This window comes from Alligator mississippiensis, chromosome 5 (genome assembly GCF_030867095.1).
Source record: "Alligator mississippiensis isolate rAllMis1 chromosome 5, rAllMis1, whole genome shotgun sequence".
Lineage (NCBI taxonomy): Eukaryota > Metazoa > Chordata > Crocodylia > Alligatoridae > Alligator > Alligator mississippiensis.
Window position 1 is genome coordinate 153,243,095 of NC_081828.1, and position 27,118 is coordinate 153,270,212.

A 27,118-nucleotide genomic window follows, 5' to 3' on the forward strand; every position below is an offset into this window, starting at 1 on the left:
CTACAAACTTAAAAATAAAAACTTAAGGATATTAGAAGCAGAAAGCCTCCCAGCAACTAAGTAGAGCAGGAGGATCCAAGTGTAAAAGATCCAGGAACCCTTGCCAACAAACTAAATGAGTCCTTTGCATCAGTCTTTATTATGGGAGACTTCTCACCAGAACCATTCCTCCCAGAACTGACCAAATTGAGGTATCACTAGATGAGGTTTTAGAGGAAATTAATAAAACAAAATAGTACCAAATTACCAGGACCTGATGGCTTTCACTGTACAGTCCTGAAGGAGTTCAAATCTGAAACTGCAGAACTGCTCTGAAGTATCACTAAGAACAGCTTTGGGACCAGAGGACTGAAGGGTTGCCAGTACAACTCCAATCTTCAAAAAGGGCTCCAAAGGGAACCCAAGTAATTACAGGCCAGTGAGTCTAATTTCTGTCCCTAGCAAAATGGTAAAAGCAATAATTTGTAAAGCTTGTTCAGCACATAACTGGACAGGATTTGCTGGGGAAAAATCAGTATGGCTTTTCTAAAGAGCTTTTTGCCAGGGAAAGCTGCAAGAGGCCCCTAGGAGAGGGGAGGGGGGACAGGGAGCCACGTCTGGCTCCCCTGGTTTGTGTCCCACTCTTGCCTGGTGGGGCTGCACCAAGCTCATGCTGGCTCCTGCTGCTCCCACCATCTACCTGTCCCATGCCTGCCCAATTGGCTGCTCACAGAGCCCCAGCTCCTTTCCCTTCCTCCCCTTCATCAACATGCTCCCCTGCCAAGTCATGCACAAGCAGGACCAGAGTGAGCTGCAGGCAGAATTCTGCTCCCCTCAACACTGGAGTTTCCTCCTCTAGAATAGAGGGAAGGTCACTTGTAGATCAGAAATTGACTGAAGGATAAAAACTAAGAGTGGTATTAATTATTCAGTAGGGGTACACCAATAGAGCTTTTGGGGGCCAATAGAGATGGCTGATATTTAAGGAGGCATATCAGCTGATACCAGCTGATGGCAGCTGTATTGGATTGGTAAGTGTGTGGTAGAAGGGGAGTAGGGAGGGAAAGGGTGTGGGAGGGGCAGATCACAGTGAGGGAAGGGGCAGGTGCTGCCTAGGCTGGTTTGGGTGGGGGGGAAACGCAATAGCCACAGCTCTTGGGGTGGGGGCAGCTCCCACCACTGTTTTCACCGGGGGGGGGGGGGTGAGGGGGCACATGCCCCCGGATCTGCACAGCACGGGGCAGGCTGCAGCTGTGGGATGGAGGTGGAGCTGAAGCCAGCGCTGCATAGGGCTATTCTCATTGGGGGCTGGGCTCTGAGTGGGTTCCAGTGGCGCTGGGAGGAGGCTGCAGCCACCCCAAATCTCACTGCAGCTCTGCTCCCAGCCCAGCCGAACACCCCACCTCCACCCAAGCGCCGGGAAAAGCCATGGCTGCAGCAGGTGCCAGTGCAGGGCTGGGAGCAGAGCTGTGATGAAATCTGGGGTAGCTGCAGCCTCTTCCCAGTGCTGCTGGAGCCCATGCCAGCTCCATCCTGCAACTGCAGTCTGCCCGTGCACCCCACGCAGATCTGGGGGCATACAACCCCTCGCCCTCCTGGGGTGCCTGCCCCTGCACCCTCCCTCCCCCCACCTCCCCTTTTGACTTACCAGCTGGAGACAGCCCCTCCCCTCTCCACGCTGCCGGCTCTGCTCCATACTGTGCTGCAGTTGCACAGGGCATAGGCATTTATTGGCCCCGTAGGGCCAATACGCACTATAGGCAATTTTCTTTTATGTCGGTACTGATCCGATATCGGACCGATGCATCAGTGCACCTCTAATATTCAGTTTTCAGAATGGAAAGAAGTCCCCAAAAGATCTGTGTTGGGATCAATGCTATTTAATACACTTATAAATTATCTAGAAAGGGGACTGAATAGTGAGTCAGTGAGGTGGCCAAGTTTGCAGGTGACAAAACTATAGAGTGTGGTAAAGATCAAGGTGGACTGCAAAGAATTACAGGATCTCTCAAAACTGAGTGAATGGGCAACAGAATGGCAAATTAAATTCAATATTGCAAATAAGTGCAAAGTGATGCATGCAGAAGGGGAAAAATAACCCATATATACATACATAATGATGGGCTCTACATCACCTGTTAATACACAGGAAAGAGATCTTGGAGTCCTTGTGAAACAGTTTACTAAAAACATCAGCTTGGTGTTTGGCAGTAGCCGAAAAGGCAAATAAATGCAAGGAAGTAATAAGGGAACTATAATCAAAACAAAAGTATCATTATGTCCCTTTATAAATCTATGGTGCATCCACACCTTGAATACTGTGTAGTTTTGCTTCCCACATCTCAAAGAGGAAGAACTAGTTTTCTATTCAAGAATAGGCACAAAGAAGGATACAAGGATTATCAAGGAAATGGAGGGGCCTGCATATGAAGAGAGATTAAATAAGATGACAAGTCCTAGCCTAAAAAAAGAGATGCTGGGGGGGGGGGGGGGGGGGGGGGGGGCATAACAGAGGTTTATAAAATATTAAAGGATCCAGAGAAAGTACATAGGGATTTATTGTTTTAAAATCTCTTACAATACTAGAACTAGTGGACAAACTGAAATTATCAAGTAGTAGGATTAAAAGTAACAAAGAGTAAGTTATATGGTGGTAAACAAAAGACCCCCCCATAATTAACCTGTGGAACTCATTGCCAAAAGATGTTATGGAGACTGGTAATTTAAAAAGCGGTTTGGACCAATTCTTGAAGAAAAGATGCATCAGTAGTTATTGAAAATACTAGGTGGGGGTGCAGCCTTATGTTCTTATGCTCTTGAGTAAATAAGATCAGTAATGTTAAAAGGTTATTTATAAAGATATTATATCAGTATTAAATAAGTCTCCCAGCATCCTATCGAGGGCCTCTTCAAATTCTATGATGCTATCCTGTTTTGCTTCCCCTTTCCTTTCTATTAGAAGAACTAAAACCAATGCCTTTATTTAACAGAGAACTCGGCTTGTATTCTATTTTTTTTTTTTCTGCAACATCAGATTTGAACTAGCTTGATCTGTGAACTCAACTAGACAATTTAATAACAGTAAAATGGGTTAAGTGGAGAAGGACCACAATTAGAAATCCTAAAAGATCTCTTGGAGATGGAAAACTATGAAATCAGGCTCTTAACAATCTCTAAAGAGCAACATCAAAGATGCAGGTAATTTCCCCATGTATTCATGGGGACACTTGTACTATAACTTCTATAAAACCCATCAAAACACTCATTTGAATTTCAGTGAGGCATGATACTTGCCTGATTTAAGAACAACTATAAAACTATATAAGGTTATCCTAGGTAGAAAAATCCTGGATTAGGATCAATTTGGGGACTTCACTGCCTAGTAAATGTTCCACTGTTTGGTATGCGTCTCTTTCTCTTTTTTTTTGTGCGGTAACTCTACTGGTTACTAAACAGAAGCTATGGTTGTAGTCTTGGAAGAAAGTTATCCTGGACCTTACAGCCTATTCAATAGAAGCAGAAACACAAGGGCTGTAAATTAGATCTGAAGAGAGTAACAGGGTAGAAGGAAACGAGTTTTAAATTGCTGTAAATAGTAAGGAGTATAGATGTAGTCCAAGGCCTTAAAAAGTAACTAGCATAAAATGGCCAGATGCAGAAGAATTGGACTAAGTTCTGCATGACAAAAGAGGCCTTGTGATATTTAAAGTTATCTAGAATACTGGGATTTTAAGAAAACAGCACACCACTGCTAAAGCTTTGCTTTCTATAACTTGTGAATGGTTGTTGGACAAATTCACATTTGTATGACATCACCTTGCTAAGCAAGACCCTTCACAGTTCGTCATGATTTCTGGCAAATCCACAAATGTAAGATGTCTGACACAACTAAGTAATATAGCAGGGACACATCAAAAAGCAAGATTAAAACTACATTAGAAGCTCACAACAACCATGTTATCCATATTCAGCTTTACTGCCTCTTGCAAAATAAATAGGTTAACCTCTCTCTTGTGTTTTAAATGAGCAATTTAAATGACATTTACAAGTCCTGCACACCGGGAGACTGGTCCTCCTCCCAGAAATCAGTTAAAGTCCTACCGCTGTCTTCAGGTTCTAAGCTATTTTAAAAAGCCACAATCAACTGTGTAAACAGCTGCTACACTATTTACCTGTGTGTGAATCCAGTGAGCAGGAGGATGTACTGTATGTTTTACTGCCAGTTCCAATACTCCCTCTTGTTCCAACAGACCAGGGCTTGAACATATGGAGAATCCACCAACTACATCTAGTCCAGGAATAAAGAAGTCTACCCTAAAAAAAACAAGTTAAAGTGGGGTGGGGAAATAATATTAGTTCTTTGTTCCAGGACCAAGTGGATCTCAACTACCATATGTTTATCAACGCAACTATTTTGATTCCCATGTAGTCCAACAGATAAGGTACAGTACATGTTCTTTACTTGAACATTTTGGTTGCAAACAACACCATGATAAAATTCTCTCAAAACTGATTGACTTTGCTACATTAATGAAATGTGTTTGGAGGTTAAATGCAATTTGAGGGATAGCATCATATCAGAATTCTTTGTGGCTAACACTTGGTGACAAAATTATTTCCAGATCTCCAGGAGCTAAAAAGTATCAATATTAGACCAGACTATTTCTAGATACTTCTCACAGCAGAACAAAGTGCAGTGCATTAAGGGATACTAGAATTTTTAAATACAAAACTACAAAAATGAGTAGCATAGGATTCTATGTGGTCAGTTAGAGGACTGAAGTCCCATTCTATTCTAAACACATTTAGGTATTCCCTTCAGTTTTCAAACTCCGTACCTTGCAATGAAAGGGCTTGGAAAATTTAAGTTTAGGGAAACAGCTTTTAAACACGGACTTTAGGGAACAAAAGCTATCAAAGGTAAAGAAAATTCTCTATACACTGTGTTTTGGGGGGGGGGGGGGGGGGGAAAAAAAGCCATTGAGATTGATTAACAAACTAAACTGCAGCACCCCCTGGTGACATAAGTTTCTGCTAAAGTAGAAGCAACATTTTTATGGTGTACATTATTCTATGATAAAGTTAAAACATGCTCAAGATACAGAAGCTGAGAAATAAACACTGGTAAAAAGTAGAGGTGCACAAATACATCAGTCCATATTGTATCAGAACCAATAAAAGGAAAATTGACATTATTGGCAATTGGCTTTTTTTTGTAGCCAATAATGTAATCTAAATGCCACATGCATGTGCGCAGCCACAGCATGCACATGGCCAGCAGTGCAGGCCAGCAGCTTGGAGAGCAGTTGGTAAGTCTGGCGCGGAAGAGGTGGGCTGGGGCAGATTGAAGCCCCCATGGTGAGGGAGGGAGTGGGGCTGGTACAGGGACAGATGCTGCCCAGCTGGGGCAGAATGGAGCCGCAGCTTGTCTGAGAGGCGCATGGGGGTGGCTCCTGCCACTGTGTGCACCCCTGGGGGAAGCATGGGGAATATGTGCCCCCTGGATCTGTGTGTGGGTTGAGGGCAGGCTGGGGCTGCACTAGGCTCTTCCCAGGGGAGGGAGGAGTTGGTCTAGGGCTGTGCTCATGTGGGGCAGGAAGTGGCATGTAGAGGGAGAGCTGGGGGGAAGGGGATTACAGCCACCCCAAAATTTCCCATAGCCCCCCTCCTTGTGCCACTGCCGCCTGCCCTGCCCAGCCTGAGCACAGCCCCAGCCCAGCCGCCGCCAGGAAGAGCCCAGCACAGCCTCCAGTCCGCAGTGGACAATCCACCCTTTGCCCCGCGCACAGATCTGGGGGGCATGTGCCCTCCATGCCTCCCTCAGGGGTGCACACAGTGGCAGGAGCCACCCTGCCCCCTGCAAACAAGCCATGGCTCTGTCCTGCACTCTGCCCCACCTCAGCTGGGCAGCGCCAGCCCTTGACCCAGCTCCACTCCCTCCCTCACCATGTGGGTCCTCGATCTGCTCCCCACCCCCACAACAGACTTGCACAACAAACCAGCCAGACATTGCTTTCCAAGTTGCTGGGCTGCATATTTGCAATCAGATTGGTGCCAGCTGATATGGCTGGTTGACCATCGGTATTGACCCAAAAAAGCTTTCAGTGCATCAGTATTATAAAGCAGAAATTGACAAGGAACAAAGAAAGAGCCCCTGCTTTCTGCACTATTGTGTACCTGGGCATAACTGGCATGCTGCTGCAAAAGACAATAGTAAAATCACGTACTAGATCTAGAGAAATAATGCATCCAAAGTCAGAAGACTAATAGAAAAACTAAGTCGCAGTAAAAATCCTTTAGATAATAGCATGCAATATGGTTTTTCTTTTTTCTTCAAAATATCTAAAAGCCAGATCAATGTTCAAGGACGTTTAAATTTGTCTTCCATTTTTAGCAAATTTAGTCTTCACAAAAGAAGAGCTATTAAAGGAAGGTCCATACATGACATACTTTTCAAAATGATTTGGGTTGAATTATAAGCCAGGAGCTTCAAAAGTACTGAGCACCACCCTGACCAGAGGGCCATCGGAGTGGTTGGTGTTCAGTCCCTAAACATTAGTCCTTAGCTCAGCATCTCTGGTTAAGAGAGTGGCCTTAATATTTAAAAGTCAAGTTCTTATTTTTCCAAACTGTACTGGAAACTGGTTCATATTCTGGCCTCTAATTTATGCCATCCTGTTAAAAATCTTGCATAATCCCACTTGGCAGGAAATTATAAAACCAGGACTTTTTCTTTTACCTCAAGTCAATTGGGGTGCTCCCCTGTTGAACTATGGACACCGAAGAGTGCCAAGTAGAGTTAATTTAACTATTATTCAGTTGATAGCCGGAGATGACCTCTCGCACAGTGTATTGTGAAGTAAATATTCAGTTCTAACTAAATAATGTTTGCCAAGCTATTTTAATAGCCCCAGAGCAAAACAAATAACTTGGCTTCAGTGCTTGTTTAAATAAGGATGGAAGGAGGTGCATCATCTGGCTTCCACTGCATAGATATGTAATACATCTCAAGTGGTAGGTTTCAAGCTTTAGGGAGAACATAAAAGGCATTCAAGGAGGTGTCAGGGCATCTGGTTATATACACTAAAGTTTTACTGCAACTTAAAACCAGTGGTTCACAACCTTTTTTAGACTCAAGATACCCTCCATAATTTTCTGAATTTAGCAGCATCCTACTTAAAAAAAACCCTCCAAAACTACCACATTTTCTCACTTACTACACACCCTAGAATACAAAACTCAACTTCTTTTTTGAAGAAGGAAAAACTCTTTCCTCCTACACTGGTAACTAAGTAGCAGCAGCTAGGGAGCCAACCCTGCTCATTGGTCTGCTCCCTGTAAGTCACATTCATAACCATCAGAAACTATTCTTACCATATTTCTTGCATTTAAATATACACTGTAATTTCTAGCTGGGTTTTGGGAAACAAGTATACGATACACATGAGAAAATACAGAAACTTCACTTTTTTTGATGACAGAAATAATAGATTTCTCTGTTGCAAAGAAAGACCACAACAGGTCAGAATGTTCTTGACATCATGGATTCTTACGTGAAAAATCTGGGTTTATCTTGTGAATCATGTGAAGGCATTTGCACACTTAACAGTGCTAATATTAAATGACAACCTTAAAAGGATCTTGTGGCACTCCAGTTGAGAATTACTGATCTAAACAAAAGATGTCTTCTCCCTTGTTTTCCCCCCCCCTCCCCCCAAGTTCTTTTTCTCCCTTGTTTGCACAAAACCCTAAACTTTGACTTGAAGTATGCTCCACTAACCTCTGAAAATAAATGCATACAAGTTAAATGGACATATTACTGTTATCACTGATACAGTGCTGTTAGTTATTTTTTACTACAACTAAACAGGAAATGTAACATTACAATGCTGACATTACATATACAGGTTGTCAACCTTTTAAGCTGAGAAATACTGCTTAAGAGGATAGGCAAACTGAGACCCCTGACTAATCTGAAGAGAGATTTTTCTCTTTTTTTGTATAGAGGTCATCAGCATTTGCAGGTCCCACTAAGCTTGAATGGAATTATGGGTGTTCAGCATAAGGATCTAAGAAATAGACTTGTGAGTCAAGTAAGATGACCCGGTTCTATGCACTATATCAAAAAACACCACAAATAAAGAGATTAAAGCTCTTTACCACCCTCTGCTGGAAAAGAAAAAGCTTAGTGCTCAGACTAGAATGAATGAAAAATCAAAAAGGTATTTTTATGCCACAAATAAAAGTCCACAGCCACACCAAAATATCTCTGCTATTCACATCAAGGTGGCAAATAGTTAGTTTCTTTAAAACGTGAGAGAAGGTACAGTACCTTCTGACACTACTGAAGAACTTGGATTTTATGTTCCTATAGACATGCACAAGCGCATTTTCTCTTTATTTTTTTCAATTAGAATATTGCTTCAGCCTGTTGATACTCTAACAGACTGCAGGCTGTACATGCTGTGGGATAACATCTTGGGATGACCATTTGTCTTATTTTAGTAGTCTCTGGGAAGACATGAAAGGAATACAAATAATGCTAAGAAAAATGTATATAAGCAGCGAAGGAGAGGTGAAAACAATAGGAATGTGCTATATTTAAAAGAGGAAAGTAAATATGTAAACTTGTATCTATGTCTGCCACTCTTCTTTCTTTGACTGAAAAGATGTTTAAAGCTGGATATTCAAAGAAAGGGAAATATCTACCAGCAGCTTAAGAGATTACAAATATTAGGAACATAAACCTGTTACCCTTTGTCCTTCAGGCCTTTGAGATATTTGGAAGCCGGCTTATGCATGGATAACTTCTGTCTGCTTTTTAGCCTATTCAAAAAATTTATTAGAGCAAAAAATCCCTATTACTATTTGTGGTCAGATATAGAACACAATCAAAGAGTTCCTTAGAAAATGCATCTACTTTTTTGCTTATGTAAGCTAAGACTTTAAATCTTCTGTGTTTATTGGATTTTCCATGTTTATGCTGCAAAGACATGCTTTAGCTCTGGCATTTCACTACAGCAATACTCCAACAAGTTAGCCTTTTCTGCTCAGGAAATTGTACCCTGATTTTTGACACAACTCATCAGAAAACATGACCATAGTTCATAACTGTAAGCAGAGAGAAGTTGCTATTGCTATGCCAAACAACAGCATTAGAATAGTTTTAAGGAAGAAGAAAATGAAAAAGAGTAATTATAATTAAAGCTTTCAGTTTTCAGTGTGATAATTGCTAAAACATTTTTGAAGGGTAAATGTGTTTTGTTTTGTTTTTTTTCTAAGTACTGGCAAGCAAGAATTTAATGAGTCACTGCACATGTGCAAAGACTGCAGCAAATTGCTCCAGGAACACAAATTATTGCAATCAACATCTTGTTTTCTGGTTCTAAATTTAAAAGCCTGCATATTAACACTACATTGGTAACACATGCTGTTAACACCCTAATGGCTAAACTTTGATTCCAGCAAAACTACTTACCAGCTGGACTAAGCCAATAGAAAGTTAAATTTAAAAGGCCATTGGTGAAAGTGACAGGTCCAGATTTTTAATTTACCCATAAAATTAATTGATTTTAAAAACAATTAAGTTTCTCTTAATGGGGGAGAACAAGTGGTAAGTAGCCACCAATACTACAAAACATAAATTAAAGCTTTATTTAAATAACAAGTAACCCATGGAGTAGCCAAACCAGAAAACTGGATTTGTTTTCAAGTGTATATGCATCTCTCATCTAATCATCTACATTTAATTTTAGATGAGGAACGTTTGTTTGAGGGTTTTTTTTGGGGGGGAGACCCAGAATAAAAATGCTATTTTGATTTAATTATAAAATTCTAAAATCAAATTAAAATGAACTTGCATTCAGTCTTTGCTCTACCATACAGTAAGCTAGAAAAGTACACAAGTAAAATGTTCTTTAAATTTCTACTGTAGGAACACTTTAATGACTATAAACCAGAGGAAAAACACCAAATGAATCTAAACGAATACTGAAGAATATTAATTTCCGTGATTATTCTATCTGCAGTAAAAATATAGAAGCATAGTTTGTTATAAGGTTGCTGTTCTATGCAGCAATTGTTAATAGTATATTACATAAGGCAAATATAATGGCAATTTTTTTCCTGGAACTTTTTAACATTGAACTATCCTGGCTTTATTTAAGCATTCTTGTCATCTGTTCTCCCTCTCCGCCTCCCCAAAAATCAGAAAAAGAACTTACCACTGTCCTGCTTTAAAAGTAAAATCCTTATTTATGACAGCCAAACATAGCCTTTTAACTGTTTCAGATTCATTGGTGAATCCACACACTTTTGCTGGAGAAATAACCTAAAGAAATGAAAGCAAGATGTAACATCAGGCTGGAGCGTTTTTCAGCAACTGTGCAAAGACCCTCTGTGCAAGACTATCAGCATTTGGAATATTATCTATAGCACTTAAAACATTGATATATAACCAGCTTAAAGAAGAAATAACAACAGTGGGATTGCATGCATAGAAAGCCATCCCCCCCATTCAATGTCTATTACAAAGCCTAGGTTTTTAGGGGATTATAGTTAGGATTAATCTAAATCTTTCTTTAAAATTCAACCTGGGTGAAATTAATGTAACTATATACCCTACACAATTCTAGTTACCATGTACATTTTTAGATGCTCAAACATTTAAAGAAAAACAGGGCATCCAGGTCTGGCTATTAACTATACTTCAACAACATAAGAGACAAAGGAAAGTGAGCAAACTGAACAGGAGTAGAAATATCAATGTCCCACACATTAAACATAACTTCTCAGAAATGGAAATTTATATACAAGGACTTTGATTCAGCAATGCAATACAACTGCTCTTGTATTCTTACTAAAGCTACTGATCCCAGGGTTACCCAATTATATAAAACTAGCAAAAATATACCCCAACCCAGTTCAAAATGGTATCTTTCAAGAAGAGATCTCTTAACAGGAACCATGCAGCTATTCAAAGAATAAGTATTCCCATCAGTGTAGAGTAGAAGTTCTCAACCTTTTTAGACTTGAGACACCCCCTTCAGCATATGCCAGCTCTTATTTTTCTACTAGCAAATTTCTTATCAAGCATGATGGGGGGGGAGCCAGAACAAAGGACTGCATCCAGCTTCCCTCCCTTCCCACCCACCATTTTGGGCCCGGGCTCCTTTCCTCCTTCCCCCTGCTGCTTTTGGTCCCCCCGCCCTGCCCCCTTCGGGTCTAGTTCCCCACTGCTGCTTCAGGGTCCAGTTCCCCAACGGCAGGGGCTGGGGTGGGTCCAGTTCCCTACTGCTGCCCCACCTCCTGCCGTTCAACCCCATGCCACCACCTTCCAAGAATAGTGGGGAGGGGGGGTGTGGAGGGGAGCTTGCATGTGGTGGTGGGCTGCCACCGGTGACCCCTCTCCCCTGTTCCCCACCACCACCCCTTCCCTACTGGCTTTTGTTGGGTGTGGGCACCCCACTCCAGCCCCTGCCTCCAAGAAGCAAGGCCAGCCCTGCCCACCCCCACTCCATCCCCTCTGTCATGGCGGGGCTCTGGTCCCTCCTGCCTCTAAGGAGCAGGGCTGGGGTGGGGGGCGGGGCAGGGCCAGCATCGTTACCCCCCGCTCCAGACCCTCAGGACCCACTGAACCACTGTCATGGTGGTGCTCCGCCATGTGTCTCTTTCTGTGCAGAGCACTCTGATTGGCTGCTGAGACAACCAATTGGAGTGCAAATAAAGTGTTACGGACAGACATACAGACAATGGCTTTTATAATATTAGTTCTCACTCTTTTTGAGTATTCTAATATTGTAATTTTTCTGTTGCAAGGAACACGGAAAGATCACAACAGGTCAGAATGCTTTTAACACTGGATTCTTATTTAATATATCTGGGTTGGTCTTGTGCATCATGGTTGCTCACCTAATACTGCATTGTGTGGCACCCTCAACAGGCTCTCAAGGCACCCCAGAGTAATGCAGCACACCCTGGTTGAGAATCACTGGTGTAGAGAACTTAATGAAAAATCTGTATTTTCTAAATCATTTGCCCCTAATTGTTTTGCTCTTAATTCATCAAAAAAAAAAAAAAAATTGTAATACATGACATAGGGAAACAAGGTTGCAAACATCAACAAATGAAAAGAACCTGAAATGATCAAGTACACTTCTGACTGCAAAAACAATCCATCTAAATTGGAAGGTATAAAAATCTCATCTTCCCCAAAGGCCTATATTATACAATGAGGTAAGAGTCTTCAAATATAACTAGGGATGCTGGGTGTCAACTCCACACATTGTAAAGGACCTGGTTTTCAAGAGACAGATGCTTAGAATTCTTTGGAAAACAAGCCTCCTTATGTCAAGTTAAAACACTGGTTTTCAACTCCTTAGACTCAAAGCACCCTTGCTTAGGCTCAAAGCAACTCTTGGAAAATGCCAGCTCTAAGCTTTCACTTATTTTTGACCACTGAAAAGATCTTCAGTTGTAAAGAACTCAGACCACAACAGGTCAGAAAGTCTGGACACTGTGGATTCCTGTTTGAATTCACTGGGTTTAGTTCATGAATCGTATGTAAAAGTTCACATACTTAAAATTGTGCATGACCCCATGGCAACCTTAAAAGGGTCTCTTCAGCACCCTGGTTGAGAATCACTGAGTTACAACTCGATGAAAATTCACTTTCTGCAGCAAAACCTCTAGATTAACCCATTGCATATGATTCTATGCAAAGCAAAACACAATTTAATCATAATAGCCCTGGGATCTTCCCTGAATTAATATCTTTTTCATTGCCTCATGTCACAACTCTGTGTACTGTATAAGACACTGTTTAACATGGCTGTGACCAACCCCCAAAGAGCTTATTTGCTGGATCAGTAACAATATGTTTGGGAAACTAAGCCCTAATTCTGAGGCCTGATAAAAAGCTAGTTATAAAAGTACCTCCAATCTGTCTGAATGCTGTTTCTTATTTTAAACTGAAATTTATTATCTCTATTTTTTCAAGATGCTTGCTATATAATTGCAACTGTTTCACTTATTTTATATAACTTGCCCCAGTATTCCTGAACCTTTGTCTATGTTAAGTTCCTGGAGAGAAATTCTCTCTAACATGAATTTACAGTTCTGCTACCTCAATACTTTATAAAAACAAGATTTCTTAAAAGAACAAATATGAATCTATATTATAGGGAGAAATGAACCTACTCTATCAGTTGATAGATGATATGCTTCTGTATGCCAAAAGAGTTATATATATTATAGGGAGCATTTGTGGTAACAGCTAATACCATTTTGCCCAAGGCCAATGTGTACACTAGGGAATGCATTATGTAACTATACAATTCTAGTTGAAAAAGAAACTTTTCAGTAAGCTTTGAATAGGAAGGAGGCAGAGTTTTCTGATCCAAAGTTTTTGACTCAAGCGTTATATTTAAAAGGCTAATGGCAAGTGTCATGAAGAACAGCATTATCCCAAAAAAGGGGTAGATCCTTATAAAAGGATCATGATGGGCTGATCCCTAAAACTGCAGACACCCCCCCCCCCCCCCCCCGGCACATGGGGGTCCATCTAAACTAATCCTGCAAGGTCATTAACGGGACTTCAAACACGCTTCACCAAATTCTGCCTGAGGTTACATTTGTGCAAAAATTGGATTTCAAAGATGGTGCAAGGAAGCAATTCAACATCTGGTCCACAGTATAGCAAATATGCATCAAACTAAACATGCCTAGCAATAAGATGATAAAATATTATCATATTAATGTTCAACATCTTACAGGGATATCATTAGCTAACTTGTATGATGTCTTGGTGCAGGACAAACAGGCATTTTTAAATTATTGTTAAAAATTCAATAGTATTTCCTTCTCTAATAAAAAGGATTGTTCTAAGTAGTTTTGTAAATGGGTCAGTCTATATCCTAAGATAAAACATTTTTAAAGGCTTTGTATCTCTTCATTACACTAAGAAATATCAGAAGCAGTGATAGCTACCACACCATAACCATTCCATTTCTCATCTGTAAAAGATCAAATAGTTTAACAAATGAAACTTTAACCAGTTATGCTCTAATGTAAAACACATGTCAGGAAATGAATTTCTCCATAAAACAACATTTGAACATGTCTACTGTCCAGTAAAACAGCAGGATGCTTGCCAGCATAAAATAAAGTTAGTGGTGTACTTTTCTTTTCCACTTTAATAGGCAATATTAAACAGGAAATGCAGTCATACTAGTTAACAAGACAAGTGTCTGGCTATTTAGATGTTTCTCTTGAGGAAGAGGGCTTAAGTGCAGGAAAATGGGCATACAATTTTGACATCCTTTCTTCCTCTTCCTTCCCAATACACACCCTAATTTGCTCCTTGGCCAACCTTATTTGACAAAAAGCACTTAACTTCATGTTGAGTAACAATTAAAGTTTATTACAGAAAACCAAATTTGATACAAATGATAGAGAATCTTTGAGGAAGATACTGGCCATCCACAACAGTAATCTATTGGCACACTGCGAAGTTGAGGGGAACACAGGTTAAAATACAAGTGTTTAGAATTGGACAGGTAGAAAGTTTCAGTCCCTTTTCCTTGCCCTTGCTATTTATATTATCAACCGTCAACAGGTGATACGACTAGTGTATTCATCTTTAGTAATGCAATATAGTATATTGTTTCATCTTTCCAAAGAAATATATAGACCAAGCAAGATAACACAGAGGGAAGCAACTGTTGACTATCTGGGATTTCAAGCTAAACAGAGAACATAAATTAACCAACTTCTGTGATCAGAAATAAAACAACACATGTAAATCATTAAATATAAATTAAGTGTAAAAAAAGATAAAAGGTGTCAAGGAAGTTGAGGCAATAGCACTAAACCTTACTTCTTCACTTCCTTTCCTTCCACAGATCTCACTCAGCCCTCCACACCTTTTTGTGTCTCCCAAACCACAGCTTCCCCTTTTGCTTCCTCGGGGTCAATGTATTGAACAGAGATGGTAAGTCAGGAGAGTAATTTAGCAGCATCCAAGAAAACAAGTAAGCTAGCAGAACTCAACAGATTCATCAGCTTGTTTTTGCTGAAGGAAAAAATTATACAAGGGAACAATCCTTTGTAGCTAGGGTTGGATTTTCAGAGGAACTAGAGTGCCCAACTCTCCTTGAAATTTAGAGGAAGAGATTGCAAAAATCTAGAACTCTTGGTTCAGAGATGATAACTTTTATATGACTAACTAAGAAATAGGAAAAAAAAAAAAAAGTCTTTTTATGCAAGCTTTCAGGCTCACATGCCCTTCATTTGGCTCAGGGAAAATTAAAGATGGTAAAGAGTCCCCATAGGTAGGAAATAAACTTCATTTTTGCACAGAGGGAGTTGAAGATGGAAGTCTGTCTCTCTGGGTCCATGCAAGTGTCTGTGTAAGTTGCTCTTTACTGTTGTGTAGATCAGGCAGGATTACTTCCCTGTTGCGTGCCATCCGACACCAGGGAGGTTTTTAGAAATCTTTCTTGTTGTTCAGCAGTGAAGTTTAAAATCCAAAATTGGCTAAAATTTGTCATCTTCCATGGTTCAGGGATGTATTTAGTGGCCATGTTGGTCTGAGGCAAAAAGAAATGCAAAAAATGTGTGAGAGCCCAAAAGCTTGCAGAAAAAGACAATTTTTATGTGATTTCTTAGTTGGTCTAATAAAAGGTCTCATCTCTGAACCAAGAGTTCTAGATTTTTGCATTTCTTTTAGTCTCAAACAAACACAGCTATCAAATACACCCCTGAAACAGAGGAAGAGATTGACATTTTCTTTTCATTACTAGAGAAGAATTACTGAAAAAGTTATTCATAATGGGTTGTTTGGTTTTTGTTAATATCTATTTCAACTAATTAACAAGACAACTATGTTAAAGCTATACCACATCCATGAGTACATTAATTTCATAATACAAAACTAAGACCACAAACAAGTGTCCCTTGCTTCTGTTAGAAGGCAAGATTTGATACTTACCATACCTATAAACTAAAGCACAAGCAGAGAAAATTCCACTAAAAATTGTTTTCCTCACCAGGGCTTCTGAGTTGTTTGAGTTCTTTATATGCAGTGAAGGAGGAAGAAAACTGTTTGTTTCCCTCTTTAAGCCATCTTTAAAAAATGAAAGACTAGAACAGAACAGCCAAAATCTATGCATCTTTGAAAAACTAATACAGGGATGAGAGAGACCTAAAATACCAAATACCTAATATTTCCTTAACTTGAACAATCCAAAATAAACCTGGAGCTACTGAATGCCTTGATGAACTTACCTATTTGATATTTTAGCTCCGTTATAGAATCAGAGAAAATTAGGGTTGGAAGGAAGGTCATCTAGTCCAACCTCCTGCTCAAAGCAGGACCATTCCCAACTAGATCATCCCAGCTAAAGCTTTGTCTAGCTGGGTCTTCAAACGCTTCAAGGATGGAGATTCCACTGCCTCTCTGGGTAATCTGTTCCAGCATTTTACTACCCTCCTAGTGAGAAAATTCTTCCTAATATCTAACCTAAACTTCCCTTGCTACAACTTGAGACTGTTGCTCCTTGTTCTGTCATCTGCTACCAGTGAAAACAGTCTAGCTCCAGCCTCTTTTGAACCCCACTTCTGGTAGTTGAAGGCTGCTATTAAATCCCCTCTATCTCCTCTTCTCTAGAATAAGTAATCCCAGTTCCCTCAGTCGTTCCTCATGAAAGTCATGCCCGTCAGCCCCCTCACCATTTTTGCTGACCTCGGCTGGACTCTCTCTAATTTGTCCACATCCTCTTTATAGTGGGAGGGCCCAAAACTGAACACAGTACTCCAGATGTGCTGGAGCTCACCAGTGCTGAATAGAGGGGAATAACCACTTCCCTTGACCTGTTGACAACACTATCAGTGCAGCCCAGTATGCTTCTAGCTTTCTTTGCAACAAGGGCAAAGGAGGTCCTTATTGAACCTCTTAAGATTTCTTTTGGCCCAATTCTCCAATTTGTCTAGGTCTCTCTGAATCCTAGCCCCACCCTCCAGTGTATCTACTACTGCCCCCAGCTTGGTGTCATCTGCAGACTTGCTATGGGTGCACTCTATGACTTGGAAAATGGCATTGGTGAAGATACTGAACAGAACTGGCCCCAGGACCAACCCCTGGGGCATTCCAATTGATACCAGCTGCCAACTAGACATCGAACCACCGACTACTACCCTCTGAGCCTGATGATCCAGCCAGTTTTCTACCCACTTTACAGTCCGTTCATCCACCCGGTGAATAATATTTTACCAGTTACCAATATATACTTTAACAGTCCCCAAAAAACCAATATAAACAGCAGCAGCATCTTCAGAATATACATACATTAAATAAGGAAAACAAATGGCAAAAACTCTCAGATAGGAAAGAAAGAAGTGTAATCACCATTAAAAATATGATTACCCAGTCTTTTCACAACAAAAAGAAAAATAATTCAGTTCTGCAGAACAGAAATCTAACCTCCTGTCGAAAGTTATTTGCTGTTCTCTCCAGATGATCCATTTCTCTTTTGGATTTCATTGTGCTGTAACAAAAAACAAATGAAAATTACCATAATTACTACAACTGAAAGGCATTAATGTTCCTCTTAATGGTGTTTCTATTAAAAAGGCAATTTACCATATTAATCCATCCCCAGATTTCAGATCACAGACATCTAAACAAGAATTAAGATTAATGGATAGTATAATTTATCTTGTATTTAAACACAAAATCTTAATATTGTGCTTAAAATATAGCCAGGTGATTAGAATATTTCTAGTCCTTTAAAGCATGATTGGTTTATATTATAACAATATTATTTTCTCACACTCTTGGAAAAATAAAATATTTAGCGGTGTTTGTAAAGTGATAACCTACCCATTGGCTGTGCAGTAACAAGAAGCCGAGTGCCTCAACCACAATAATGAAGAACGAGCAGGAAAAATTCTAGCAGTACTTTGCAGTAACTGAGGAACAGCAAAAACTACAGAAAAAGCAGGGTGGACCATGATGCTCCTTTTTCAATTACCAGCTCCTGAGAAATCAATTTAAAATAATGATGTAGTAAGTACTTGCTCAGCTTGCTTGATTTCACCTATAGCTCAAGAGGCATTGTTCCGGTTTTGAACAGCTCGGAATCTCCAAATACCCAATGACAACTCTTTTTCCTTATCCCAACCTATAAAACACGGCATGTTTTAATGAATTCTATATTCTGTAGCCAACGAGGATTTCATTCAAAAGTGACCTTTTTTTAGTGATCCATGTGTAATCCCAGGAATGTGCAATGTGCTCATCCCAGGAAACTCACAAAGGAGGGTACCCACACCTCCAAAACAAAACCCACAAGCAATATTGTTATAGACTCAGTACAGAAAACAAGGATTGAACAGCCCTTCAGGTCATCGCTGAGGCACAACGATGAAGCAAAGTGGAAAAACTATAGTGTACTGCCTCTGTTCTAGCTGTTCTGTTGATAAGTAAAGGATTTCAGTATTTATGGCTACTAAATTGGACCCTTTCACAAGGATTAATTCAGCAGCTGCTAAACCTTTTACTTTCTTGTTCTTCCTTTATTCAAAAACAACTTCATATTGTTTCAAAATATAAATAGAAACAGCACAATACTGACTAGTGAGCTTTATATTCTAAATAATACTCATACTTGTAAATCCTTAAGAAGTGCATTTCCATATTAAAATATGGTTTTAAGACTCCAGCCACCTTACTCCTGACAAAACAGCTACTGCAACTAAAAAAAGGAAAGAAAACCAAGTCTATTACTAGATAACCAAATCAGGAAAGCTCATTAGTTTAAATGGTCCAGGAAGAGGCCCATATGGGATGCTTACAAATGCCTTTACTTTTTGATGTTAGACTACAATATATTTTTTTTTAATATCATTTCTAGAATGTTGCCCCTTGCCTCTCTACCAGCTTTCTTAAACTCTTACTCCCACTTAAATAATTATGCTGTATTCCTGAAAAGTACATCTTTTTCATTTTAGAAGAATTTTTGTTTTACATTTTGTATTCTTTAAAACAGCAATGATCTAGCATGTTTGACTGATTTATACTGTATGTTCATAAGCTTTAACCAACAGCTGCATTGGCTGGTCACTTGGTGATTTTATCCTGCTTATAATCTTGTGCAAATGGAAGACTGGGCTTTTCATCATTTCTGAGACATCTCAGAAATGGAAGGCATATAATACTACTCTTCAAAATGTATAGTTTTAGACTTCAGAAATGTCTGCTATTGTTTTAACTGTACTTGAATAGTGATAACATAGCATTTAGGGCTGCTTGCAGATGTTTAAAAAACCCCACCAAGTATGGCAATTTAAATTCAGAGTGCTCCCACACTGAAACCAGTATGTGCCCAAAAGAGGCAACATGTTAGTGGGACCCGGCTTGCCCAATGGCTGTATAAATTGGGTGTATTAGTGGGGCTTTTTTGGTGCTTTTATCTAATAGCTTATTGACTTGGCTTTAGATAAAAGTGCCAAAAAGCTCCGCTGAAGTGCCTGATCTATACAGGCACTGCAGAGCCGGGCCGAAGTAACATGCTCCTGCTTCCCATAAAGCGCAGGATTTGGGGGGGGGGGGGGGGGGGGTTAACTTTTAGTGCCCCGCTACTCTTTAATATTGAAATTTACAGAGATGGGTTTTGTTATTAAATATCAAAAAGGACTCTCATCTTTTTATTGTAACATATACTATAGATTACTGATGAGCAATATTGCAAGCATTAAAATACCTAAGCTGTTCTTAGCAAGACATGGTACAGGCCCAGTTAGGCACTCATGTTCAATCATACCATCCTGCTTTGCAATTCTGTGAGCCTCAAGCATTCAAAAAAAAAAAAAAAAAAAAAAATTCGCTAGGCCCCAAAATATGAGATTTGTTTACAAAAATCTGATGGTTTTAAACCAAAATACATGTTCATTCTATATACTTGCCTTCTGTTTTCAGAGAGTCCACAGTACATTTGCTTCATGTTTTCCAGCTTTGCTGCACGACAATGAAGCCTAAAAAATTTTTTTAAAGATAGTGGAGTCTCTTAGAAAACTGTTTATTATGGTAAATGGGACTTTTGTGATATCAAGTGTTTTTCTTAAACTCAAGAAAAAGTCATGGGGAATTAGAAGGCTGAGAGGTAAAAGACTCAAGGCAAATGAAGATTTTAGTCTTCTTTTGATGAAGCTTCTTTTCTGATTTCATATCCTTAAGAAAAGGGCATGCAAGATAATTTCTACTAACAACAGTGACATCTGCTGGTAAGTAAATGGACCAACTTCAGAATCCCATCACAACTTTTGAGCATCAGTGGACTTATTTATCTTAAATTATTATGTGTTGAATGCATTTGGCTCCCCTCAGCAATGTAAAGTTGAAGCAAGCCCTGTTTACCCCATCACTCCTTTGTGCAATTATGCCAGGGCAGGTATTTTTCAAAGTAAGATTGTAAAAATAGTAGTCATTTTAATAATGAAGCTGGATACAAGGACAGATGGTAAGGCGGAGGCACCCAGGAGATTAAATGGCTGAGAGAGGCATGAACATTTGTAGGCTACATCCTAATTTGGAAAATGCTACAGTCCTTTCCTGGCATGTGAGAAACAACTATATTTTCCCCACACATATTTCATAGACAATAGGGCTGGAAAGGACCTCACAAGATCAGCGGGTCCAGCCCCCTGCCCAAGGGGCAAGAAGTCAGCTGGGGTCAGATGACCCCAGCAAGATCCAGGCATTTCTTAAAGGTACCCAGTGCTTGCACCACTTCTGGTGGGAGTCTATTTCAGACTTGGGAGGCTCAGACAGTAACTATTTCCTTATGCCCAGTCTAAAGTGGTCTTCCAGCACTTTGTGACTGCTAGCCCTCGTCTTCCCTTGGGGTGCCCTGGTGAACAGAGGCAGACAAGGCTCCTTGGGTGAATCTGATATCTTTTATTAGACCAACCCAAATAGTTGGAAAATAATTATTAGGCAAGCTTTTGGGTTCAAAAACCCTTTATTAGGCTAAAGAAGTTTCAGCAGTTGGTGCGTGCTCTTCCTGGATGGAATGAAAAGTAAAGAAGCCAGGGGCTGGGCTGGTATGCATACAAGACAGGTAGTCAGTGAAAATGTAGACTGAGGAGTCAATGGGTGAGAGACAAGCTGGGGAGGGAAGAGAGAGACGCTCCCCTGGTTCCTGATGCACACCTTTTATACACTAATAGGCTGCCACCAAGTCACCCCAAAGCTTCATTTCTCCAGGCTGAAAAGTATAACACACACATGTAACATGCACCCCCCCTCCCCCCCAAAATTGGGGTGTGTGTTTGAAGTGGGAAAGCTCTTTGCCATCTTGGCAGGCAAGAAGAGTCCTGTTAGCCCTCTCGCAGCCCTAGTTATTGGCTGAGCACCACCACTTCTGCCTGAAACAGCAAGGCAACCGTGGGCAATATCTTAGGGAGGTGGGTGACAGGAACCTGGGTGTAGAGCTGCTTCCAGACAGCTACAAGAGCCCGCTACTCTGGGGCCCAACCTGTGTGACACAGAGTAAGTCTGCCTCGGGGCACAGAGCGTCCAGGAAGTGGAGCCACAAAGGTCACCGGCTGCCACACCAGGAAGTACCTGGCCCGGCTGCGCCGCCGGGAGCACTCGCTCCACGTCCGACTGGAACTCTTGTTCCCCCCGCGTTCCGCCCCTGCCGCCCAGGGCGGGCTTCGGGGCGACAATGCGGGCGGGCGGCTGCCTGTCGAAACCAACGAGTCTCTCCGGTGCCCCCCTCCCCCACGCTCCACGGGCGCGGTCCCTTTCGCGCACAGCTCCAGGGCCGAGAGCCGCCAACAGGAGACAAGGGCCCTGCCCGCTACTGCCTCTCCTCCCGCGTGCAGACCCGGCACCCAACGGCCCTACCGGCACCACAGCCGTATCACGTGATGGGGGAAGGGGAACTCACCGCCCAGCGCCGCAGTCACGTGACGAAGGTTGCGCGCACGCGAGCTGGCTTCTTTCATCCCACCCCCCCACACCGCAGCTGTCTAAGAGGGGTGGGAGGGGCTGGTCCATGTGCACACTGCACTGTGCCGTCACCTGAGGGTCCAAGAGCGTTGCTACCTAGGACGCATGCGCAGTGAAGGTTCTCTTGGAGTGCGGGGGAATGCTAGTGACGTCCGGGATGTCAATGACGTTAACAAGGAGGGGGACCGCTGCCTGGCCTCTCCCCCACAGAGGGGGCTTGGCTACCCTCGAGACCCTGCTCTGTCCTCATTGGCTCTCGGTCGTGTGACGTAGGCGTTATCCCACATGCGCCTTAGCGGCACATGCGTACTGGGTGTTACAGAGGTTAGCGCGCCTGCGCGGGGTGGTCGGAGGTTGCGGGCGGCGCCATGTCAGTGTTCCACGATGAGGTGGAGATCGAGGACTTCGAGTACGATGAGGAGACCGAGACCTACAGCTACCCGTGTCCCTGCGGGGACCGCTTCCTCATCTCCCGGGTAGGGCCGGGCCGGGCCGGGCCGGGCCGGGCCGGGTGGGGGGCGGGGGGCGCTGACCGTTGCTGACCGTTGGCCGTGCGCGGCCGCCTGTGTTGCAGGAGGACTTGGAGAACGGTGAGGACGTGGCCACGTGCCCTAGCTGCTCGCTCCTCGTACGCGTCATCTACGACCAGGTGAGAAGCGCTTGGGGATGGCCGCTTCCCTACCGGCCCTGTCGGGGCCGCGGGCGCTCGGCAGCCCTGTCCCAAATAAGCCCCTGCATCCAAATAAGCTTGTCTGGTTCTTTTTGCCCGCCGGGGTGAGGCTGCCGGGGGGAGAGTCCTGGTCAGCACCTGTTTCCTATGTCAGGGGCCTGTAGTTTGCAGAGCATCATGAGTGTGATCTCACACACAAACCAGTTTTTGAATTCTTGCAACAGACTGTGAAGTGTGATCCAGCTGAAGGAATAACGCAGAAAGGAGTGAGGCTCAGAGGTTGATAGCATCTAAAGATGGGGTTGGGGGGGGCACTGAGCTATCCCCACACCAACTGTGGGGATGGCAGTAGGAAGAAGTTAAAACACTGTTTGTTTCTTCTAGGAACAGTTTATGCGTGACGAAGTAGTCTCAGAACCTACAACAAGCAAGGAATTGGTTAAATGCTGATGAATACTGTATGGACTCTGCTGCTGTTCAGTAAAAATGTTGTGGGTATGTCAATGTGAAGAAGACACAAAGAATGTTTCCAAAGTGTTTGCTGCTTCTCTTATCAAGCAGTTGTCAGTAGTTTGAGAGAGAATAAAATGATAGCAAAATGTTGGCAGGCTTTGCACGTAAAGGAGCAAATAGTGACTGTAGAACATTGATTGTTCAAAACATCAATTAACTGGAAGGCTTTGCACAGTTTTAACAAAGAAAAATGTTGTGCCTGTCAGTAAAATAAGTTCTGTGTCCAGAATTCTGACTTGTACGAGTGGTCAGTAATCTGAGCCTCCTTTTCTGGCATCAGACAGCACTTGGGTTTTGCTTGTTGAGAGAACTGCTATTTACTAGTACTTTTGAGATTTTGAAGATCACGCTTCGCTATTTTAAGTTGTATGCAGCAGTTACACTTTTGCCTTGGTGCCCAAGCGGAAGCCTGTTGTTCTGTCCTTGAAGTAGAAAGCTGAGATTATAGAAAAGCTAAAGAAAGGGGAATCAGCCTCAAAGCTATCGGATGACTATAATATTGGTCTATCAATAATTTATGACTTGAAGAAAAAAAACAGTGCATCCATTATAAATTTTGTGTCGACCGTGGACAGCAGAGTAAGTAAAGTAAGGAAATCCATGAAAAAGGCAGAGAATGTTCAGCTAGAAAATGCAGTTCATACATGGTTTCTCCAGATAAGAAGTTTTAGGAGACCAAGTATCTCAGTGACTTCTTTGTGAAAAAGTACTTGAGCTAAATGAAAAACTTAATGGGGATCCAAATTTCAAAGCCAACACTAGGTGGCTACAAAATTTCAAGTTGCGTCATGGAATAAGAGGATTGAAAATGCAAGGGAAGAAATTACCTGCAGACGAACCAGCAGCTCATTCATTCAAAATGAAGTTTTTGTCATATCTTCCGCTTTCTACGGTAGACAGAGACAGTGTTTACAATGCTGACAAAATCGGTCTAAATTGGAAAGCTTTGCCTCGGAAGGCCTTAACCTCACATACCAGAGCTGCTGCTTTCTGCTGTAAAGTAAGCATGGATTGTATCACAGCCATGATATGTGCCAGCTCAGGTGGGTCCCATAGGCTTCCAGTGCATATCGTTTGAAAAAAAACAAAGGTCCCCAATGCTTTAAAAGACTTGCAAATGTTCCAGCAGCCTACAGAAACCAGAAAAGTGCTTGGGTTGACAGTGGTGTGTTTCGGGATTGGTACAGGAATGCGTTCATTCCTGAAGTTACAAAACATCAGAAGAAAAATGGAAAGCATGGAAGTGATTTGCTTATGTTAGGTAATGTACCTTCCCAGCTGTGTGAAGAAATTCTGAATAAAGAAAATGAGAATTTCAAGGTCCTTTTCCTACCACCAAATATCACGTCCATCCTTTCAACCAGTGGATCAACGGGTGATTGAGACATTCAGGCATCTTTACAGAATATTTCTGCATCAGTTGTTTCTTGCTGGTAGTGACGATGAAGGAATTTTTAATGTTTACAAAAAGATGGACCTAAAGGAAGCGTTTGCCATCACGTATGATGCTTGGGCATTAGTATCAAGAATCACGCTGTTCCAAACCTGGAAGAAATTATGGCCACCGGCAGTGATGCACACAGGTAGTAGTGATGATGGTGAGGACAACAAAGCAGAGGTCAGCATGTTAAGGTAACATTCCAGGTTGCAAACAGTGTGATGACAACACAGGTGGATGGCTTCCTGTTGATGCTGGAGATCCAGGGTATCGCATCCTAATGGATGTTGAGATTGTAAACCTTGGCTACACAAGAAACAGAGTGCAAACAGTCTCCTAAAGATAAGGAAGAGGAAATTAGCCCTTCACATGTGGAAGCCTTTTCAGCTTTTGAAACTAGAATAAAATGGTTAGAGAGACAAGAAGAGGGTGATACAGTACAGCTCCTCTTTCTAAAAAACCTTTGTGATTTGGCAGCCAAGAAAAGATATGATGCCCTCAAGCAAGAAAAACCTTAATAATTTTTTTTTTTCCCGTAACTATACTGTTGTATTCCAGGTGTTCCTTGTGTATAGAACTGTATAGTAATCTTACTGCAGTCAGCCAAATTTGATTTCCATTTTTTTATATATTTTCTGTACAGTAATCTGATGTATAGCTTTCAGATCTTCATATTGTGATGTTTAGGTTATCTGGCAAAAAATGATTTGCCAGAGTGATGGTGACACTACTAGGATGCTGATTTTTTTTTTTTTCCAGAATAATTACATTGGTGAAATCATAACTTTTTTTTCCATGAATGTTTAAATCAATCAGTGGTTTTTCTATGTACTTGTTCCATCCCAAACCTATCTAGCACTAGCTATAGATAGTGGTTCTTCAGAGTCTAGATTTGGCAAGCACTCTAGAATAGTACACCAAATGAAACCACTGAATCACTAAATACTGACAATGAGAAAGTGGGTTTCTTAATCTCTGTTACAAAGGAACTAATTCATCATGAGGACAAAGCTGTACTGTTTTTAGAGTTCTAATCCAGGTAATAAGTGTTCTGATCAGAAAGTCTGATGCTGTAGTTGTCTTCAGTAGATATAATCAAGTAATTTATCATCTATCACTAAAAGGAACAAAACTTTAGGCTCTGAGGCAAGCTTGTAATATTGATTGGCAAGGTAAACTTGAAGTAGTCTAGGTAACGTCCAGTTTCCTTTGTACAAAGAAATGATGAGCCAAGTTTTAGTTATGCATGCATTCTTAACAGCCTGTGGATAACGTGTTGCCTACGTGCCCTGGTTTGAGGACTGCTGCTGTAACTGAAAGTATTAGTTAACCAACTCTTCCAGCTGTCTTTTTAATGTACTTGCCTTGCACCTGTTATCAGATAGTACAGGGGTGTCTGTGTCAGGCCCAGCCCTGTGCGTCAAATGCAGGTCCAGTCCAAGATCTACCCTGATACTAAATATGCTGTAAATGTGTTTTGGCTGCTTGTACAGATTTCACAAATATCTGAAGCTGCCAAGTACTGTAAAAGAACTGCTTAACACTCATTAGGCTTTACAGAAGTAGAACCTGAAACATTTGAAAAAATGCTTATCAGCATTTCTTTCAGTGCTGGGGTTGGTGTGCTCCATATATGTATAGTTTTGTACAAGAATAAGTGGTAGTCTTGGTAGATAAAGACTACCCCACTTCAAAATACTTTTCTGTGGGCTTCTTTCTAAATGAAGTCAGTGTTTCTTAAATATTTATTTTTAAAAATGCCCTTCCCTGTGTTAGAATAGGGTTTGACATGGCCTAAATTTAACATAAATGTTTAGATTTACTTTACAACATTAATGATTCACTTACTGGTCAGGGAGACCAGTAACTGGACCATATACTACAATCATTTAATTGTTTCTGGATAGCAAAATAAGCAAGACAAGATTTAAACTGCGTCTTGCTTTTTATAGGTTTGGCTGAGTGTAAACATTAGGGATAAATGCTTATTACAGATTGCTTAGGGTTGCATCTAAACCAAATCGTGAAAATTCAGTTATGAAGCTCAGTAAACTTTTTTCCCCCCTTTTAATATAAGAAAAATGGTTCCAAAAAAATCTTTTTACCTGAAAGTTCTGAATTTGAGCTGTGTGACTCTGACTTGTTATTGCTCCATTGGTTTTATCAGTAGGTGGTGCTCACATTATCTAGAGTCTTAAGTTTGAAAAAGATGCTATAGTTATTTAAATTATTTTAAAATACATTTTAAGAAATATTTATTTTGCGTATTTAAATAAAGATTTTTCATATTGCAACACTAAACGTAATGAGTCACTGTTCTGTTTGTATAACAGCTTAAGGCAATAAGGCTTTGGGATAAAATAATACTAATGTTGCATTGATTTACCTTCCCCCCCCCCCCCCCCCCCCCCCCCCCACACCATTGTATTTCAAAAGAGTGGTGACTAAAGGCTGTCAGCAAGTTAAGAGACTACTTATTTGGCAATAGATTTTTTTCAGGTAGACA

At 41.3% G+C, this 27,118-nt stretch overlaps 2 protein-coding genes across 8 annotated transcripts in view; one reads left to right on the plus strand and one right to left on the minus strand.

The window, feature by feature from the left end:
• Positions 1 to 22,190, minus strand: part of OXNAD1 (oxidoreductase NAD binding domain containing 1) — a 35,908-nt gene extending 13,718 nt beyond the window's left edge. Inside the window, exons 1-6 of one of the 7 annotated variants that reach the window (XM_019497906.2) lie at positions 22,064 to 22,190; positions 17,858 to 18,014; positions 17,459 to 17,522; positions 10,203 to 10,309; positions 8,734 to 8,805; positions 4,152 to 4,293 (exon numbers count right to left, since the gene is read on the minus strand). In XM_019497906.2, coding sequence (XP_019353451.1) covers positions 4,152 to 4,293; positions 8,734 to 8,805; positions 10,203 to 10,309; positions 17,459 to 17,522; positions 17,858 to 17,988 — 516 coding nt within the window. In that variant the 5' untranslated portion in view covers positions 17,989 to 18,014; positions 22,064 to 22,190. The other 6 variants (XM_019497903.2, XM_019497908.2, XM_019497904.2 and 3 more) reach the window with 6 other exon arrangements.
• A 67-nt stretch (positions 22,191 to 22,257) lies between these two features.
• Positions 22,258 to 26,913, plus strand: DPH3 (diphthamide biosynthesis 3). Its single transcript, XM_006262381.4, has 3 exons — positions 22,258 to 22,467; positions 22,566 to 22,640; positions 23,046 to 26,913. The coding sequence occupies exons 1-3, from the start codon at positions 22,360 to 22,362 to the stop codon at positions 23,109 to 23,111; spliced, it is 249 nt and encodes an 82-aa protein (XP_006262443.1). The 5' UTR covers positions 22,258 to 22,359; the 3' UTR covers positions 23,112 to 26,913.
• Positions 26,914 to 27,118: the final 205 nt, after the last annotated feature.